Source organism: Labrus mixtus, chromosome 17 (genome assembly GCF_963584025.1).
Source record: "Labrus mixtus chromosome 17, fLabMix1.1, whole genome shotgun sequence".
Classification (NCBI taxonomy): Eukaryota; Metazoa; Chordata; class Actinopteri; order Labriformes; family Labridae; genus Labrus; species Labrus mixtus.
The window spans coordinates 22,147,185-22,167,655 of NC_083628.1; the positions used below are offsets into that span (position 1 = coordinate 22,147,185).

Here is a 20,471-nt window from a genome sequence, read left to right on the forward strand (position 1 = left end):
TTGTTTTGATCGGGTCTGTATTCACATGGACGGGATAGCACTTCCTTTAGATTGTTTATGTTTCACTCAGAGGCTCAAACATGTTTCATACGTATGTTTTTTTCCCGAGTGAACCACTTCCTCGCCAACTGTAAGCCCTGCCACCACATGGGGGAAGAGAGATGGATGGTGTCTAGATGCATTTTAAGAAAGTGTTATCGTAAGAGAACAATAGAAGGAGAACCAACAAACTTCCCATGCCTTCTACGGCCTTCAAAGACAAACATATAACAACTGAATCTACTTTGAGATTCATATTATTACTTGAAATTGATCGCACAGTCTTATTTTGAACGCTGGGGAAGGGGAAGTGTGGAGAGAGGAGCTGAGGAATAAAGGAGGTGTGCCTAAATAGAGAATTGTTTTGATCTGAAAATCTACTGCCGCGATAGTAAGCCTTTAAGTGATCCAGTTTGTGTTCAAGGTAAAAACTGGACAACTAAGAAGACGGATTACTGAAGACTTTTTCATACATGTCTTTCCCTGTTGCATATTCTTTTTTTCTTCGTAAGAATCTAAATAGCTTTTGGAAACAAACAGACCCATCATATCGTCATCATCATCATCATTATCAAGCGCAAAACATTGTTCACCTTCATTTTCACCTTCAGATCCAATTTTAGATATTGCTGTGTGTTATCAGCATCCTGCAGCAACTAGATCATATCTAGCATTTGAATTTGGAAGTTATGCTCTTGAAAACACGTGGAGACTCTTTATGCCGGGTTTTGATCAAAGTAAGGGGTCAATTTGGGGATTTGGTTAAAAACTACAAATTAAATTCAGGGAGAGATCTTGACATGTCATTGTAGGAAACAGTTGTTTTATTTTGTTTACTCGTCACAAAAAGATCATAACTCACATGCTTCTAAAGGTCATGTCAGGTAACATCAATTCAAATGTAATTTTAGGAATGTGGATTATTGGCAAATACTGTTCTTCTAAGACATTCTTTAAAAAATAGATTTAAACTATGTGGAACATTCAACTATTGTTGACCTTACCTCTAACCTCAACCTAACTTTTTTTTTGTGCAAAAACACAAGTCAAATCCTAAAAGGGCAAATCAACATATTTTACACAGCCTGATTACAGTTACTGAGGAGTAGTGGTGAACATGTGAGAAAACAATGCTTGAATAATAATAAGACCTCACTTAATGCAGGGTATGAAAATGAAGTATGAGAATGTACTTATTGCAGAATAGGTATTTTAAGACGCTGTTAACGATTAACAGTAAACAAGGTACATGTGCAAGCTCAGAAAATGTTCATTATTTGTGGAGTATAATGAGGGAACAAGCCTGCTGCTGAATATGCATCATAGTCTCAGTTTGTTATCTTAGTGATGCACTATTCATGAAATGAATGAGCTTCAATCACTACAGAAACCATTTTACATTTAAAGTGCACACCTAATAATAAATATCCAGAATCACTTATAATAAAATCAGATTTGATCAATAAAAACAGATATAATGCAGCTTTTTCTTTTGAAGACAATCAAACCCTTAAAATACAAGGAACAATACAAATGCACAATACCAATTAGCCATGATCATTTGCCATGATCAGTCTCTCTCCAATAGAAACTCTTCTTGGTGGAAATGCTATCACATTGATCTACAAAAGACAACACAGAGTTGCATTGATTCACAGTGTAGATGCTGGTTTTGCCCTGAGCCAGTCAGCAGGGAAGTGACACTGTTGCAGCAGCAGGATGTGTGGGTGGTTTCTCAGCGTTGATAATGTGGCAGTCTTCTTTTCATGCCCTGTGATTTTATAACATTTCCTCCGTCTCTCCCAGCGAATAACGGCTGCCATCAAATTAGAAGCAACCCTAATTAGCCCTGCTGTGTCATGTTAAGGCTTAACACTGTAAGAAATACTGTCTTTGCTGTTAGCTGTGCCTTGTATACCCTGACTTCTAAAACCTTTTTAATCAACTTCCTCAGACAAGTGATAGGGTCATGCACAAGAGCACATTTTGTAAGAATATTGGTAATTACATCTTGCTGAGGTGGTTGTTTGCTGATAATTCACAGGACTCTAAACAATTTTCATAAAGCTATTGATTTCATAAAACAGGTTAATTCACTAAAGGTTTTCTTCTTACTGTATACTAGAGGAGGGAAAAAATTATTTATGTAAAAATCGAGATTCTTATCTTCTGAGATTTTAAAAAGATTAATAACTTCCAAAATGTATTTTTTTTTTTTTTTTTGGCTAGTGCTAAGGCTAGCGCTTTATCTTAGTATAATGCCAAATGGAGCAGCAAGACATCGTATCGTGACCGACCCCAAGCATCTAAATCGAATCGAACTGTGAGACACCCAAAGATTCCCAGCCCTGTTGTATACTTGACCCTGTGTGCTCCTCTGGTTGTTCCCTTTCAAACTTACATGGCAGGGGTTTTATAGTGTTTTTTCACAAGGCTGTCCTTTGCTATGCTCCAATCATGTCACACCTCAGAGAACATTAGAAGACCTCATCTAATAAACATGTTTGTGACAGAACCCATTAATCATCACATTAATTCATGAACCTATGATTTTGTCTCTGTGTGTCATTAGCTCTTCTTTTAAACATCTCAGCAGTAAACAGGCTTAATTATCCATACAAATGTCATATCACAACGTATAGAGAAGCTATTATCATGGCAAAGAAGAAATAAACATGATAAGTCAGGAGCCTTTTTCTGACAGTAAACACACTACTCCTCTGGCTAACTTTGCTAAACTGGGCTTTTTAAATTTTTTTAACAAATTATTTTCATCAGCTAAATCATGTGTCCACTCGACTTAATGTTATCACCACCACCCCCTCTTTTCCCTTTTAGCAGTTTTCAGCTTCTCCCCTGATGAACGGTTTGTAACTGTGCATGTCACAAATAGACTACCCAGTTCCTCATTGACCCAACGTCAACTCCTCTAATGAATTCACGTCTCCCTTTTCCCTGTCATAGAAAAATATTGGAACAGACCTGGGGGACAGAAAATACCACAGGCAAATTTCTAATCTTTGGTCTTCTGCCAAAGTCCTTGATGAAGGCAAAACATAGTGCAGAGACAGACCTGGCAAGGATTTACAATTCAATTTAATACAGTCCAACCCTGGTCGATTTCACTGCATCAAAATCTTCCATTGAACTGCTTAGAAACGGCATTCATTGTATGAAATCGTCCCGATCTTTTTCATCAAATCTAACCAAACTGAACTAGACTGGATTGAACAGACCAGGCAGTATTGTAATGTATAGTATTGTAATATATCGTATTGTATCCTGTAATATCGTATCCAGTCGCAGTTTTAGGTCTCCTACATCCCTCTTTTCTCATGGTGGCATCCAGGGCTCAGTCCTTCAACCACTCATTTTCATTATTTACATGCGTAACATACTATGTTAAATCCTTTAACTCTATCTTCTGATTAAATACAAACATCCCCAAACTATGCCCTGTCTTTTCTAATCTGTTGCAGATCCTCTCTTTCAGGCCTTTATTACATCCCAACTAGAATAAAATCTTTCTCCTTGTGTCGCCAATTTACATACCAACGTGCTCACAATGTCCCTCTGATAGCCATATACTCTCCAATCCAACCCCAGGCTGAGCATTATTGGTGACAGAGCTTTCAACGTGGCTGGGCGTAACCTCTTGAATGCCTTCCCATCAGTGCAAATGTGTTGCTCTTTTAAGTAGCATGTTATTACATGACAACAATTAAGGGTGTTACCGGCATCTCTCACTTTAATACGCTGTTACTTAATCAAATGTAATAGAGATGAAGGATTTGATAACACATTTCTGGCAACTTTAACATTGTTAAATTAATATTATTTATTTTAAATCAATGAAATTATAACATTTTAAGTAGAAAAAAGTAAACCTATGATCTTCCTCATAGGTTAAATCCTGCATTGTGACATACCTTAGTTGAGTGATTTTGTGTTGAAAATGATTGGGATTACTACCACCTTTTCCTCTCACTTGATTTGAGCAGTGTGAGCCACAGAGACAGGTGCACCTCGACCTCGTCAGCTTGACGTCCTGTGCTGTCAGGACTGTCATGGTTCTTGTCAAATCCTTGTCAAAATAAAGCAGCACAGACAGTAAGATACTGTGGGAACATTCAGTCATGAATCCTTTAATGGCAGTAGATAGACTGCAGCTAGCTGGAGATTTGATATCAGAAAGAGAGTGTGGAAGCTGTCTATTTCAGTGTGCGTATCTATGTGTGTACGTCTCTGTTTGTCTGCAGGGACGGTCCATGGATTTCTGTTTCAAATACTAAAAAGTCCCTGGGGAGTATAAGAACCATGTACTTGCTAACAGACTCATCACCATGGTCTTTTCACCATTATTGCTAACATGTTTCATTTTGCTCATATGGCAACACCTAAGCACCCTTATCATTTATTTGTGTAAACCTGATGAGTTTAAAATTAAGAAATATATATCAGGACAGAGACGCATTTTGCCCATAAATCACATCACTGTAATCCAAGCCTTTCATGAAATCCGTGTCCATTTTGAATTTATTCACATGGATGTGTATCTATTTCTAAGTTTCCCTCAAATCCGACTTGTAAATTATTCCCACACTCTATCAGGAGACCAAGCTTTGTTTCTTTCCATCAATAAGGCTGATAGATAACTTGCAACTTGTTTTTAATATATTTCTTTTGCTTTGTAGTTGCTCAAGGGAGCATGCTTGTTTATGACTGGGAGTAAGGCAATGATAAAACAATTCAAAGCATACTCAGTATCCTGAATTTCAAAAGTAAGCTGAATATGACTTTGATGGAGATCATGCAGGCTCAGTGATTTGCTATGGTAGATTAAGACTGTAAAAGTCGGCAGCAGTAGCTCAGTTTGGGGCGGCAGTAGCTCAGTCTGTAGGGACCTGGGTTGGGAACCGGAGGGTCACCGGTTCAAGTCCCATTGCAGACCAAATATGGAAGTTAGTCTGGTAGCTGGAGAGGTGCCAGATCACCTCCTGAGCACCGCCGAGGTGCCCTTGAGCAAGGCACCAAACCCCCTCCCCACCATCAGCTCAGGAGCGCCCACTATGGGCCCCTCCGTCACTCTGACATCTCTCCATTAGTGCATGTCCATAGGATCCTGTTTCTGCATGTGTGTATATACTTCAGCCTGTGTGTGTTGCATGACTACAGAGTGTAAAATTTCCCCTTGCGGGGATCAATAAAGGTTAATCTTATCTTAATCTAAAAGATCTCTTCAAAAAGTCAGATGTAGATGTCTAACATGATGTCGTTTGTGGTGCTGGAGCAAAAGAGTATAAATGAAATATTCCAGACGGTGTGAAAGTGACCAAAAAGCATCTGGGATGTTTGGCATAAATAATTTCCTCAAACACATTGAAAGATAACCTAGTCTCCATATTCAGGATAACGATGACCTTAAAGCTCACATATTATGTAAAATGCACTTTACCATGGTTTTGTTACACTCAAGGCGCTTCTTAGGACGTCGTGCTGACTCAATGGGTAAATATAATAGGAACGTTGTCTTCCCGTTAAGTGGTCTGACTTCTGAAGTCGAACTGCATGATTAAATATCTCTAAAATGAGCCTGCAACAAATTAAACTGACAAAAAGAAAAATACATGAGACTGTAAGAGAGAGATGAGGACCAGTTTAACTAGAACATTGAAATGATAGATTCTTTGTCTTTGAGCCTCTCTGTAAGGACCTTTTGCTCCCTCTGCCACCAGAGCTGTGAAGCCCAGTCTCTGCTGCTTGTTGTGAATGTTTCAGGACTGTGAGGAGCTGCTGAGTTGATTCAGAGTGGCTGTCTTCATCTCAGCAGGCTTTTCCTCCGATCAGAGAAAAAGTGTGTTTGTGTTTCTGAGTGTGTGTGTGTGTGTGTGTGTGTGTGTGTGTGTGTGTGTGTGTGTGTGTGTGTTTGTGTGTGTGTGTGTGTGTGTGTGTGTGTGTGTATGTGTGTGTGTGTGTGTGTGTGTGTGTGTGTGTGTGTTGTCTGTGTGTGTGTGTGTGTGTGTGTGTGTTTGTGTGTGTGTGTGTGTGTGTGTGTGTGTGTATGTGTGTGTGTGTGTGTGTGTGTGTGTGTGTGTGTGTTGTCTGTGTGTGTGTGTGTGTGTGTGTGTGTGTGTGTGTGTGTGTATGTTTGTGTGTGTGTGTGTGTGTGTGTGTGTGTGTGTGTGTTGTCTGTGTGTGTGTGTGTATGTTTGTGTGTGTGTGTGTGTGTATGTGTGTGTGTGTGTGTATGTTTGTGTGTGTGTGTGTGTGTGTGTGTGTGTGTGTGTGCGTTGGTGTCTGTATGTGTTGGTGTGTGTGTGTATGTTTGTGTGTGTGTATGTATGTGTGTGTGTGTGTATGTGTGTATGTTTGTGTGTGTGTGTGTGTGTGTGTGTGTGTGTGTGTGTGTGTGTGTGTGCGTGCGTTGGTGTGTGTGTGTGTGTGTGTGTGTATGTTTGTGTGTGTGTGTGTGTGTGTGTGTGTGTGCGTTGGTGTATGTGTGTATGTTTGTGTGTGTGTGTGTGTGTGTGTGTATGTGTGTATGTTTGTGTGTGTGTGTGTGTGTGTGTGTGCGTTGGTGTATGTGTGTATGTTTGTGTGTGTGTGTGTGTGTGTGTGTGTGTGTGCGTTGGTGTCTGTGTGTGTGTGTGTGTGTGTGTGTGTGTGTGTGTGTGTGTGTGTGTGTGTGGATGTGGTGGCAGCACTGTAAGCCTGGAGTGGGAGTACCCTGTCAGAGCGCAACTGTATGATGCATGACTGCAAATTATGTGGAAGCTCTAGCTTTTTCTTCACTGATCATTCAGAGCAGTCAGCCTGCGATGACTCAGAGAAATAACAGAGGTGGAATAACGATATCAAGTGAACTCATATGAAAACATCAGACTCAGAAGATGTAAGTCATTACCTAAAGTTTGTTTTCAAATAGCAACAAAATGTGGGAAGAAACTTTTGAGTGCATCATATTTTACCTACAGCATGCAGATTCTATTTTATTACATTTTTTACATTTTGTTTTTAAAGGAATATGTCATGACATATTGCCATGTACCTTTTTGTCTTCACATCTATATTCATACCTGTAGCAAGGGAGGTAGAAGCAGTTCCACTATCCATCATCTTCTCTGATGATTTTGCGTCTGGGGAAAAAGATAAACAATTACAGGTTTCTGATGTAAACAGCTGATATTGAGATTGCTGATATGGCTCACTATTGTCAGACACTGTGAGTTCATGAGTTCTGCATTTTTGCCAATTTGCATTGCCTCCGTTTCTCCCCCTTTTTTTTCTGCATGAAGTCCAAAAGGTTCTTAAACATGAGGTAAATACTACTTGGACTACAGACACAAATCAGAGCACTTATCTCCTACTGATGCAGCACTCACATGAACTGCTTATTTTCTTCATTATTGATTTGTATTTTCGTTAACTGTTATAAAAGTGCTGTGAGGAAAGCTACTCAGTTTGTAAAACGTGGAACATAGCTTACTACTACAATCTAACACTGTCTGGATAAGGTGAACATAACACCAAAGTGCTGCTGACTACAGACACACACATGTTTGGATTTTGGATGGATGTGCCGACTGTATCTATGGGGTCATTAAGAGGACTTTGCTAACGGCGCCATAGAGCATCAGCAGTTTTGTAATGAACTAAAACAAGTGTACCCCTTGGCCTTGATGCCATATGCTCAGTATTTGCTTCCATATTATGCACGCAGCACGATTTCATCTCAATGTGGGGCTCCATATGCAGCACACTAAGAGGTGGGGTGAACCACTCAGCCAAATGCATGTAAATTGCACATTTACAATATGATACTTACATTGAAAAATGGGATAGTTATGAGAAAACAATCAGAGCTAGGGGCATTGTTTTTTAAAGCTTTTATGTACAAAAATCTGCATCTTCACATATGATGTTAAATTAAAAATTGAGATATTGTTTCCACCCCTCAGTCAGTCCACTAAAGCACTGCCTTTTTCAGATGCACAGTTTATGATACACACAAATTAGTTGGAAGCAAAATGACTGAAGGGGAAACATCGTTCTTCCAATTAAAACATTTTTTTTTTTAACATAGACTATGAAGACACAGATTGCAAAATTGGATTAAAATGAATAAATAAAGGAACAATTTAAAAAATGTTCAAAAGGAAAATCTACAAATGCACTCTCACACACACCTTTTATATTTCAACTGAATGTAGATGGAAACACAGATGTGTTTCTCTGATGATGCCAGAGGCTGTATAAAATATAGAATACTGGATTACACCCTCAATCCTGACGTGACATATGATAAATTGAATTGATGGATGTCCTTCCATTCTGCCGGAGGCTAGATTACAAATCTACTCTTCTCCCTTTGCCTTCTCTTTCTCTGATCATTCCCTCATACAACAATGTATTTATAATGGAAGGTTTTACGGCTTGCATAATTGTTAGATTTTTCTGAATTGTTTGTTAAAGATTAGCCAATAAGATATGTTTAGGATCTGAAGTGTCGACCACTGTGTTGTCAGTACTGTCCTGGTTCAAATTATAGATTAGTGCTGGTCTTTTAATGATGCCTCTACAGATAAAATAGTTGCAATATAACCTGATCCCTGTTTTATTTATCATACTGGAACAAGATGATTGATAATACTAAAATGGGCCATTGGTGTTCTCGTCAGGTTTAAAAATGATTGATTGTTTTGATCTGTTCAGTGGTTAACTGTGTGTTAATGAAGGTAAGGTGAATACTGTAAGTTGAGAAAATAAACATTGTCCTTATCAACCTTACAAGTAGCATAAAAACAAATTGTGTGTGCTTGATTGCACTGAGCTTGTTTAAACTCTTAAATTTGAGGAAAAAGCAGCAGCTCTTACACTTCAGCCGTGAAGACCTTTCTGTGTTACAGAATCTGAAAAAAAACAATTTACATAAGCTTAACCCAACTTAGCTCCTCTGCCTGAGCAGTCAGCTGAAGAGTCAAGGCCATGTCAACAGGAGAGAAAAGTCTTTCCTGCTCACCAGCTGACTGTGAGACTGAAAGCTGATGCAACACAGTGTATTTCCACTTCATTTTCTCCTCAACGCCAGGCATCTAGAGTTCCCCAGAGAGAGAAAAGAGATATCTGGTGTTGTGCAAAAAGAAGTGCGTGTTATTGTATTCTAAGCATGGAAACAAAAATGGCTGGTTACATGGAGCATTAGAAGAAAAGTAGAATTTTAAACCTGCATGTTTTTAACCACTAAAAGGGAGCGGGAAAAAACTCAAAACTTAACATTCACTTGTAAAATTCCTGCCTATATCATATCACAGTGACATTGAAAGCCTTTCCATGCTGGACTTTGGTCTTCCTTGCAAATTGAATCCATACACTCTCCTTTTTTGATCTTGTTTGTCTCCAACAATTTCTGAGAAAAATATTTGGTTCTGGACAAAATTATCTGTTTTTTCTACGATAGCTAACAGATTCAGTTCTTATTTGTTCCTTTTACTGTTAGGTGTTGGAAAAAATATTGGGGCTTGCTGTTAGTGATAATGACCAAACAATGGGAATGAATCATTTAGCCACCCTGTTTGGCACAGGCCTCGCACCCTGCTGTTTTCTGCCAGGAAAGAGTCAGAGCCCTTAAATTGGTGTATGTAAGAAATCACAATATTAGATGTAAAACGTGTGCAGTAATGAGAAAGACATATTTTTGAATCTTGCAAGGCTTGTTGTACTTAATGTATTTGCGGCTGTTAGAATATGAAAGGATTTCATGTTTTGTTTCTACAAAGAAAATCAAACTGTATGTGGAGAAGAAAAAGGGCGGGACTGAAAGAGAGACTTAAAGATTGAGTGATGAGATAAAGAAATGAAGCAAAGCAACACACTGGAGCCTCTGCCTGCCATTTATCTCCGTGTGTGGGCTGCTGCTTCCCTGACAGCCCATGAGAGAGGATGTGCCACTGTATATGTGTGTGTGTGTTCATCTCACATTCTCAGATGCATAATACAGATTTCCAGCCTGCTGAATCAGCCACCCTGAACCTCCCATCACAATTACAGCCAGCATGTTGCAGGGCTCCGACACTGGCGTCTGCAAAATGTCACAGTGCTTCACACACCCCATCAGTCGGCAGGTCTGTCCCCCGCTAACAGGCCGCTGTGTGGGAGCGCTCTCAGACATAGAGGAAGCTGAGTCCATGCAACTCCCAGTGGGAAACCAGCAGGGATATTAGTATTGTTGCAGCACAGTCTGAGTTACACAGTCAGCATAGATATAAAAGTATACAACCAAATGTTTGGGGACGGCGGTCCTGGGGCGGCCTGGGTTTGGGTCCAGCCTTAAGCTCCTTACGGTGTGCCATTCCCCATTCTCTCTCCCAATTTACTGCTGTATCCACTGTCCTCTTTCATAAAGGAAAAAGCCCCCCCCCCCATGTGCCAAAGGGCCAATGTGAGTTCGCACCTTGCCCAATTTTTTGTAGTTTCAATGTAGACAAATCTTTACTGTCGAGCATACAATGACATTTTGAAAATGGTGTCTCAAACTTTATGGCAAAACTTTTGTTAAACTGAACCTCACTAATGCAGCAAATCCCTGTAGTTGAAAGCCTTTCCAAAAAGATGGAGGATGAAATAAAAACAGATGATTAAAGATTGCTATCACAGATAAATGTGATACCTACATCCACAAACCTTGTTTGACTGTCCACATTTGTGCTGTGAGCCGGTTAGTAGTCAATGATTCAGCATAGATCAAAAACATGGGGGGGTATCGAGCTGAGTGGGTGGTGTGCTCCCGCTTGCAATGGTGGTCATTAGCCAGCATAGACCAACAGCAGTGTGTGTTTGTGTATGGTTGTGTGTGTGTGTGTGTGTGTGTGTGTGTGTGTGTGTGTGTGTGTGTGTGTGTGTGTGTGTGTGTGTGTGTGTGTGTGTGTGTGTGTGTGTGTGTGTGTGTGTGTGTGTGTGTGTGTGTGTGCGTTGGTGTCTGTATGTGTTGGTGTGTCATTCAAACAAATCTGAAATGTATTACCTGTTTGTCTGTCTCGGTTTATTCACAATGGATGTTATTCATGTTTAATTACACATCGGTGTTTGATTTTGTTGTTGGGACAACTGTTGGTGGAGTTGTGTTGTAGAGAAGACAGAGAGACTGTTTTAATGACTTTTGCAAACTGAAAAGTGTTTTTGTGTTTTTTTTACTCAGAGAAGTTTGCAAAAAACTGGTTTATTACTGGTTTAACTGGGTTTTATTATCTGCATGGATGTGGATTAGAAATGGGAAAGTAGGATGCATACTGTTTGCTGGTTCATTAAACACCAAACTAAATTCTATCTAATTTTATTTAAGATACGCTAATGATCTTTTGTTTGTTTACATTACTAGAGTCACTTTAAAAATAAAAGTCCGACCTGAGGCTCTTTTCCTGCTTGTCATTCTCAACACTCTCTCCAGATTTTCCTATACTCTATCCACTGGAAAGCTAAAACGACCTTCTTACTTATTTTTGTGTTGTTTTTGTCCACAGACCAATGATGTTGCAGGAAACGCCTGGAACTGGCTTTACTTCATCCCTCTCATCATCATCGGCTCCTTCTTCATGCTCAACCTGGTGCTCGGTGTGCTCTCCGGGTAAGTCATCTCATAATGTTAACACACTCATTTCCAGGTTGGCTTTGAAGCTGGGATCACTTACATAAAATAGTGTTAATTTACTCAATTTTTTGAGAGACATAGGCCCGAATTACACACACATGCACAAACAGGACCTGTGGATATGCATTAGTGGAGAGATGTCAGAGTGGGGCTGCAGAGCAGTTGGGGGTTCGGTGCCTTGCTCAATGGTACCTCGGCAGTACTCAGAAATTGCCCTGGCACCTCTTCAGCTACCAGACCAACTTCCTCCTTCAGGACTTGAACTGGCGACCCCCCAGTTCCCAACCCAAGTTGGGCCTGAGTTATGGCCGCCCCCCAAAAAAAGGAAATCCTAGCATGTTTTGTTTGTACACTACATTTTGTAGCAATTTGACTGAAAAATGTAGTCAACACAGCATTTTTTTTTATAATCACAATTTGCAATTAAATCAGGAAGTGGTTCAAAATGTTATTTTGTACTTCTTAGATGCATTACAGCAGTTTTTTTTAATTGCCTTTTACATTATCTTCTCACTCTTTATTAACAGAGGGTTAATGAGATCATATAACTGAGTTTAATGGGTTCTATTTTTCTGTGGAAAATCTGCAAAAAATAAACAACAAGCTAAATATCAGTAGAAGAAGATATTTGAAGAACCTGGGGTCTCTCAAAATCAAAAATCTGTGTTTCTTTTTTTATGGGTCTCTATTAGCCTCATTTAGAATACCTTTATTCTGCTTGTGATTCACTTCTGCATTGGCTTCAGTGTGTGTAGCATTTTTTCTCTCGGCCTTTATGAAAGCCCGCCCATGTGCTATAAACAGAAAACACTATCCTCTTTATCAAGATGTTACCTGTCTGTTACCTTCAATGGATTACCACGTTTTATAATGACTGAGAGAGAAATTACTTAAATGAGAACATGGACAAATTATTCAGCTCCTCTGCATCCTCAGCCTTTTTACTGCCCGTCTCTGATCATGTGTCCCTGTCATCCTTCTGTGTCATGTAAAGGCCTCTCGCTCTGGCTTTAATCATCCTCTTCCTCTCTGCTCATCATTGTGTCTGTGGTCTCAAAGAGCCTCTCCTGAGCCGCTGTGACTCACAGCTCCATTGTCTCAGTGAAATCTGGATGAAAGCAAACATTTGTGCGGCCATTAGCCTGGAGGTCACAGGAATCCCTCTGCTGCAGGGGCTTCCCTCTGTCTTTCTTGTCATTTCCCTGTTGTTTCCATGTAATCAAAGAGAAGCAGTGTTTGTTTAGTCCTTTGCTTCTATTACTATTACTTTTCATCAGTACAAGCAGACATCATCAAGACGGCTGAGATTGTCTGATCAGTTTACTCCCCTTAGACCCCGTGTCCACCTATAGGGTTTTTTTCTGAGTGCCAGCATCTTATTTCAATTGTTTTCAATGGACAAAAAGAGCAGATCCCAGTGTCTTTGCTCTGAGAGCTCAAGTTGAAAATCTTTCAACGTTTCAGAAAAGCGCTGTTGACATCACCAGCGCTTTTTTCAACCAACCAATCATAGGGTTGAACAGTCAGTACACGTCACCTTGGAAACCAAAAAAGATGGAGGAGAAGCTGGTCTTGGCTGTTTCAGTTCATCCAGAACTTTACGACATGTCAGACAAAAATGACCGTTACTGTAGTCCACTTGGTGGTTCTTAGAGAGCAGCTTCATTATAACAACATTCATTGAGAGAGGGGTACTTGATGTATACAATGAAAATAGGAAAATTACTTTCTTGCTCAGATGGACAAGAAAAGTGTTTCCCCCCTATAATTACATGCTAAATATGAAGCTAAGAGAAGTGAGTTAGCTTAGCTTATAGCATCATGACTGAACGCTGCTGGAGAAAGCTTGCTTTGAGCTCTTTACAAAAGTAAAGAAAAATATATGACTCTAAAGTTTTCAAGTTTTCCCTTATCTTTTAATATTTTCTTTTATGAGTTTTTCTTCTTTTGTGTTAACTTTTCTTATTTTTTCTATCACCGTGAAGTTACCAGGCAGCCAAGGAAAACTCTTTGAGGTCATTGCTCACAGCCAAGATAATGATAACCATCTTATAAAATCAGTTGTTGACTATTTTACACCTTAGTAATGTACAGACCAAAAGCAACAACATGTACCATTTTAAGTGGTGAGTGCAAGAGTTGCAGTCACATTGATTTTTCCCAGCCTTGGATAATAAACAGCTTGCTGCTAAGTTAGGCTAATTGCCTGCTAGGTCTTATTAAGCAGAGATATCAAGTGGAATAACACTCCTCATCTAACTAGAGCAGAGAAAGTGAATATGTCTTTCATACTTTCATTTATTTATGCCTAAGCTGTCATTAATTGACTTTTTGTTTAATAACTATTGATATATCATACATATCTAATGGAAAGTCATGAAACTACTGTTCAATCTGTCATGCCTGAATGTTTAACTCCACAGTTTTTTCTATATTTCAGCACATTTCGATTTTCATTCATTTTTGAAATATCTAACAGAGCTTGAGCTTCGCCAACAGCATTTTTACTCTTTCATGCCCTCAATATCTGCCCAGCTGTCATCTGAACTCCCCCGTTAATAATCCTTCAGAGGAGCACTTTCACTTTCTTCCTGCGTAGGTTAGCTCCTGTCAGAAGCAGAGGAAAAGAGGAGAATTTTGTTCAAGCCCAATATGTCAAAAATGATGCAACGTTACATATACAAGGTCTTTCTCTGTATTAAAACTTTCTCTGTTTTTGTCTCAACAGAGAATTTGCCAAAGAGAGGGAGCGTGTGGAGAAGAGGCAGGAGTTCCTGAAGCTTCGGAGGCAGCAGCAGATCGAGAGAGAGCTCACCGGGTACTTGGAGTGGATCTGCAAAGCAGGTCAGACTCATCTCTGAAACAGCATGAGAGCCGGCACGTATGTGTTTGTTGTGTTAGAAAAACATGACAAATTGATAGAAAGTCCCTCTGTCCTCTCTCTCTCTCTCTCTCTCTCTCTCTCTCTCTCTCTCTCTCTCTCTCTCTCCCTCTGCAGAGGAGGTGTTGCTGGAGGAAGAAGATGAGATTGCCGAGGATAAGTCCCCGCTGGATGGTGCGTGGTACAAGAGGAAACAAAACCTGCCAGGTGAAAACTGGGCTGAGTATCTGTTGCCTGCTTTACCATGCTCCTGGACCACAGGTGGTCGATGGTAAACCAGGCACAGAGAGGTACCGTTCATCATTAACATTCAGTTAATGATCCTTTACAGCATAAACCTTCTGTGCATTACTCATGTGTCATGAATGTGATCTGCTGTATGCTCTGGGACTGGAGTGAAAGACTTAAACTTTTAAAGTCTTTTAAAACATTGTATTGTAAAGAAGACATAACTTAGTCATCTGGCAGTTAGAATGGATTTTAGATGAAGTGAACCGTCTTGGAAAAACATTAAATTCTGTTTGGTAGTGATGCCAGACAAGAATATAAAAGCAATAAGAAAATGTTGCTGTCATGTCCAGCCCAGCAGTTATATAACTTATTTTCCACTGGTGGTCACTGTAAACAATTTGGTGTAGAGTGTTATTTAGTGTATCTTTTATTTAATGTATTTCAATAGGAGTAAACTGCTTTTCAGTCCCCTCTCTCTCTCTCTCTCTCTCTCTCTCTCTCTCTCTCTCTCTCCCCTATAATGCCAGTCCATTAGGCCCGGCGTGAAGGCAAGGGGTTAATTAGTGGGATTTAGAGCTTAGGTCTGATTGGATTTGTTGGGGGTAAATATTCACTATGTCACGCTTCCCAACACACACTTGTGTGGATATGCTTTTTCCAGTAAACAGTCAGACACTGCAAACACATCTGGGCTGATGATTCCAGTAAAGTGACAGCAGCCAGCAGCCTGTTTTTTCTCAATTAGTTCCATATCAGGGATTAAAACGTCTGAGACCACAGCCATAGAAAAACCACTCTGATGTTGTTGAAGCAGAAAATATGGAGCTGGCGTCTGTCACGTGAATGACAGGTATGAGTAGTGGAGAAAAGAGCCAGTGGAAAGCTGACTGACTCAGAAGAAGAATATGCTTTGTTCTAAAACAATGAATGTCAATGAATATGTCCTCTAGACTAGATAGTTAATTTAAACATAATTTGGTTAACTAAAGGTAGATGCTGTGAGATTTAGCAACATACTTAGTACCCTCTTATCTCGAGAACAAAAAGTTATTATTGATTAGAAAAAGTTTATGATTTTCAAATGATTTGATGAGACTGTTCAAGTGTTCCCCAGTCCGGGCCTCATTAGTCTTGCTGTTATTTTCTTCCTCCATGCAGCCCTTTCAGGCAGAGCTACAGGGTTGTAGATCTGGAGATTGAACCCACCACTCCTCTGACAGGGAGGTGGTCATGTGACAATCCCATTCATGTTGTGCTGGCAGATTTTCATTCCAAGGCTGGCTTCAAACAGGAAGGCAGAAAATCTCTAAATGAAAAACATGATTGATGCCTGCTATTCATAGTTTCCAATTAGCTCACCCCTCCTCTGCCATGCACATGCACGCACATGCACTCAAGCAAGCACATGCACATGCCCATTGTATCATTTTTGGATAAAAGAACAGTTCTATTTATAAATTGTTACATTTTGCTGAAAGACTCATCTTATTATATTCCCCTTCTGTCTGTGATGTTTTCTTTTACAGTCCTGAAACGAGGCAAAGCCAAGAAAGGTAAAAACGACCTGATCGGTGCTGAGGAGGGGGAGGATCCTTTCGCAGACATCTCCTCTGTCCGTGAGTCTTGCATCTTTTTTATCCTCGGCCACCAGCAGTTCAGCTCTGACTTTCACATGCTGTCTGCTCACAGAGGCGACCTTTGCCTTTAAATCCACCATGGAAGCCTGTCTTGTACTATGAACATTACCATGCCCTCTGACTCTCTAGCCTCCATTTATCAGATAAGTATGTCTTTGCATGACAGCACTATAAAGGATTTTGTTAGATACCTTTAACATCTTAAACAATGTACATCACAGTGGCAGAATCTGCACCATCTGGATCTTGATCCCTACAGCTCCTTTTTTTCCACCTTTAGAAGCATATCACCTCCAGGGAAATGAAGTATAATTAACTTTTCTAATTAGTCTGTTAAATTAAAACAGGAAGGGAATCACCTGCAGCACATTAAAATGAGACTTTTAATATTAATTGACTTCATGGTCCCACACAAAGACAATATGTAATTGCTTTTCTGTGGTTTGGAAACGAGCATTAGCGTGCCAATTGAAACCATTTTGTTCTCTTCTCTACTGCAAGGTAATCTCAGTGTTTGGATAATTTCACTCTTTTCTTTTTGTCCTTTGGGAAGAAGATGCTCCCTCTTACATTGTTCAGTTAAAGTCTTGACCACAAACATTTTCCAGTGCTTGTTAGCAGAAATAAAGAGGACCAGATCTCTGCAGAGCAATGCTGTTATGCTTCTGTCTTTAAAAACCTTGAGGTCCTTGAGCCCTGATTTCCTGTAACCTGGTAGTAGCGGATTTGTAGTCGACTTTGCTCTGTGCTCTCAACTCCCACACTCATGTGGGTGTTACAAACAAATTTAGCACTTTCTGCTAACCGGAGGCAAAGTCCTGCCAAAGATTGGCGAAACCTGCAGAAAGAATAAAGAATGTATACCTCATTAGGAGGAATACAGGTAGGCAGGTGGAGAAAAGAAAGAAAAACTACTATGCAGATACATATCCACCCTCATGTTATCTTTTGAAATGTATGGATATTACACTTTCTAAAAGCAGTTGTGGATGTCATTACTGAGGAACAGAAAAGGGTGACCTCAACAGCACAACATTTCTGTTAGGCAAAAGGAGCACTAACCTTTACTTTGAATTATTTGTTTCTGAACTTGCAGCTTGTTTTCTCCCGATAAAAATCTGATGGTTTGATGTAGCGCATTTGCCATCTGTCTTTACTGACAAAACATGAATTGACCGAATTCAGACTGTTTTGCTAACAAGCGGAAAAAAAAACAGATAGTAACTCTGCTTGTTAACACAACTTCTTTCCATATCAAGGATTTTGTATGGCCTTAACAAAAGGATCTTCTGTGTAATTGTTTTTATAAAATGCTGATAGGCTTCTTTTTTTTAGTTTCAGCACAGCCAGGCTTGTTGTTTCCCCTTCCTCTGGGTCTTTTTGCAATAGGCTAAGCTAACTGTCCTATTGCACTTGCTGGCATGAGACTTGTTAGTAGAAACAAACTCCTTTCAAGAGCATGATTTCAACAACTAGACGTCTTGTTTTTGCTTCTTTTGCTCTCTATTAGCAAATTGATTTGAACCTCCAGGGTGTCACCCAATGTTACTGTCAGTGTGGTAAAATATGCAACTCAAGAGGGCAACTAAACAATGTTTATTAGCCTAGGGTTACAGACACTGGACCACATTCTTACATTAACATCTTAAGAGGTTTTTTATTGTTTGTTCTGAAGCTGTTTGATGGAGCTCCTTAAACTTATACTCACAAAACTTGTGTCTGTGTGTAATCTGTTGCAAAGGGCGTGTTAATCCAATCCAAAATGGGAAAATTTAAAATGTGATGTTGCAAACATGCAAATGCCAAAGGGAGATATTTTTCTGTTTGCATTAAAGTCTTTTTTTCAGATCAAAGTTAAAACTGTCAGAAGACATATGCATACAAGTCACCTTTATGATTCTGATCTTGTTGAGTCAGATGGTGATGGAGATGCTGCTTACCACAGTAGCAGGAAGGAGACAAGGAAAACACACACAGTGATTCACTGTGAAAACTGTGAAAGAATGACAAACATTGAACTGCTGCACACTCACACATCTCCTCTCTCACCTCTCCGTCATCATTCTCAGCTCCTCCGGGCTCTCCTTTTGGTCGGGCCAGTGTGAAAAGCAGCGGGAAGATGGACAGCTCCTCTTACTTCCGGCGTAAGGAGAAGAGGACCCGCTTCTTCATCCGCCGCATGGTGAAGGCTCAGAGCTTTTACTGGATCGTTCTGTGTGTGGTGGGCCTCAACACTCTGTGCGTGGCCATTGTGCACTATGACCAGCCCGAGTGGCTTACAAGAGCCCTCTGTAAGTCACTCAACCTCATACACACTCCGAAACACTTCATGTACATGTTGATGACTTAATAACACGCTTTTATTCCCTCCATCTTGACAACAGACGCTGCAGAGTTTGTATTCCTCGGATTATTTCTGACTGAGATGAGTTTGAAGATGTATGGCCTTGGAGTGAGGAATTATTTCCACTCCTCCTTTAACTGCTTTGATTTTGGGGTAAGTTACTGTTGACTGTCACTCACAGCAAGATACTAAATGACAAGCAGCAGTCCTAATGTATGTGGATGATCAACCAGTCTTGTTTGGATTATTGAAACAGACCGTAAGGCAGCAGGGGATAACTTAACTCTATCTTCTTCTCTATAGGTGATTGTTGGAAGTATTTTTGAGGTGATCTGGGACATGATTAAACCGGGAGCATCGTTTGGGATCAGTGTGTTAAGAGCCCTACGACTTCTCAGGATATTTAAAGTCACCAAGTAAGTTCAACTCAGGCTCACAACGCTCATTCGTCTTCCATCTCAGAAAATCTTACTTTTTGTATTCATATTTCTCCCTCTCTTAACTTACCTGTTATGTTTTTATGAACTCATAGCCCTCAAGATTATTTGCACAAAAACCGCTTCACTTCTTCTCAGTATCAATAATCATAAACACACACAAATCCAAAGTCATCTCTCGAGGATAAACATCAATAAATCCACTTTAAGTTTTTATGACCTCATATCTTCCTTTATAATCATAACATTTAAGTGTTTTTCTCTGCATAAAAACAATACAATAAAATGTCATTTTTGTATCAGAAAATGTCCATAACTTTTGTCAAACACCAGTAATCATTTAAGACTTTGAGGTAACGCACTGAATCCAAAGAATGATTATCTTCTGTGTATATGACTCAAAGCATGATGGGTAATGTGCAGCTCAAACTCCTCCAATTTAGACCTCAGTATACATTTAAATACCCTTACTTAAATATTATTTAGTTGACCAAAACATATTTCTTAAAGCTACTATGAGGGGGCGCTGAATAGCCTAGCGGTAATGTCTCGCCCCATGGACAGTACTGAGGCTATAGCGCTCAAAATCTGCAAATTCTTCCAAATAGTGGGATTTTGAAGTGACAAGTTTTAATGTTAAATGAGCTGCACTGTGTCTCTAGGCCTTTTCTCTCTTGATCTGATGATCCTGTTAGGGTTTAATTGTTATCTTTTTATTTCATTAGCCAAGCTTTAATCCTGTGATTCACTGAAACGGGCTGATGTAGACCCTGACTCATTGATTTGTTTTATGCCACCTACAGCTCACACTTCCATTTGCTTCCCTTTTTCCTCTTCTGTAGCGTTTATTTTTTCCCAGCATGGTTCGGTTGCCACTCAAAGAAGATGTTTAATGATTTTAAAAAACTAACATTTATCTGCCCCCTGTCTCTGTGTTTGCTGCTTCCTCGCAGGTATTGGAACTCGTTGAGGAACCTCGTCGTCTCCCTCCTGAATTCCATGAAGTCCATCATCAGCTTGCTCTTCCTCCTCTTCCTCTTCATTGTGGTCTTCGCTCTGCTCGGCATGCAGCTCTTCGGAGGACAGTGAGTAATCTCAGTAACATATCCCGCTGCTCTCTGATCGCTCTTCCCTTTTTCTTGCTCCCTCATCACAGACACACATGTGCACACAGACACAGACACAGGCTCTATTTTCTCTTTTATCTCATCCCTCCATCTGACCCTCCTCCCCCTGTGTGTGATCTCTGTCTCGGTGT

General features: G+C 40.0%; 1 protein-coding gene across 1 annotated transcript in view; it reads left to right on the forward strand.

The window, feature by feature from the left end:
* cacna1bb (calcium channel, voltage-dependent, N type, alpha 1B subunit, b) overlaps window positions 1-20,471 on the forward strand; it is a 154,661-nt gene that overhangs the window by 68,355 nt on the left and 65,835 nt on the right. The window contains exons 6-13 of the mRNA XM_061061635.1: window positions 11,556-11,659; window positions 14,412-14,527; window positions 14,682-14,771; window positions 16,322-16,411; window positions 18,502-18,723; window positions 18,817-18,929; window positions 19,080-19,192; window positions 20,167-20,298. Of these exons, the coding sequence (XP_060917618.1) occupies window positions 11,556-11,659; window positions 14,412-14,527; window positions 14,682-14,771; window positions 16,322-16,411; window positions 18,502-18,723; window positions 18,817-18,929; window positions 19,080-19,192; window positions 20,167-20,298 (980 nt within the window). The remainder of the gene's footprint in view (window positions 1-11,555; window positions 11,660-14,411; window positions 14,528-14,681; window positions 14,772-16,321; window positions 16,412-18,501; window positions 18,724-18,816; window positions 18,930-19,079; window positions 19,193-20,166; window positions 20,299-20,471) is intronic.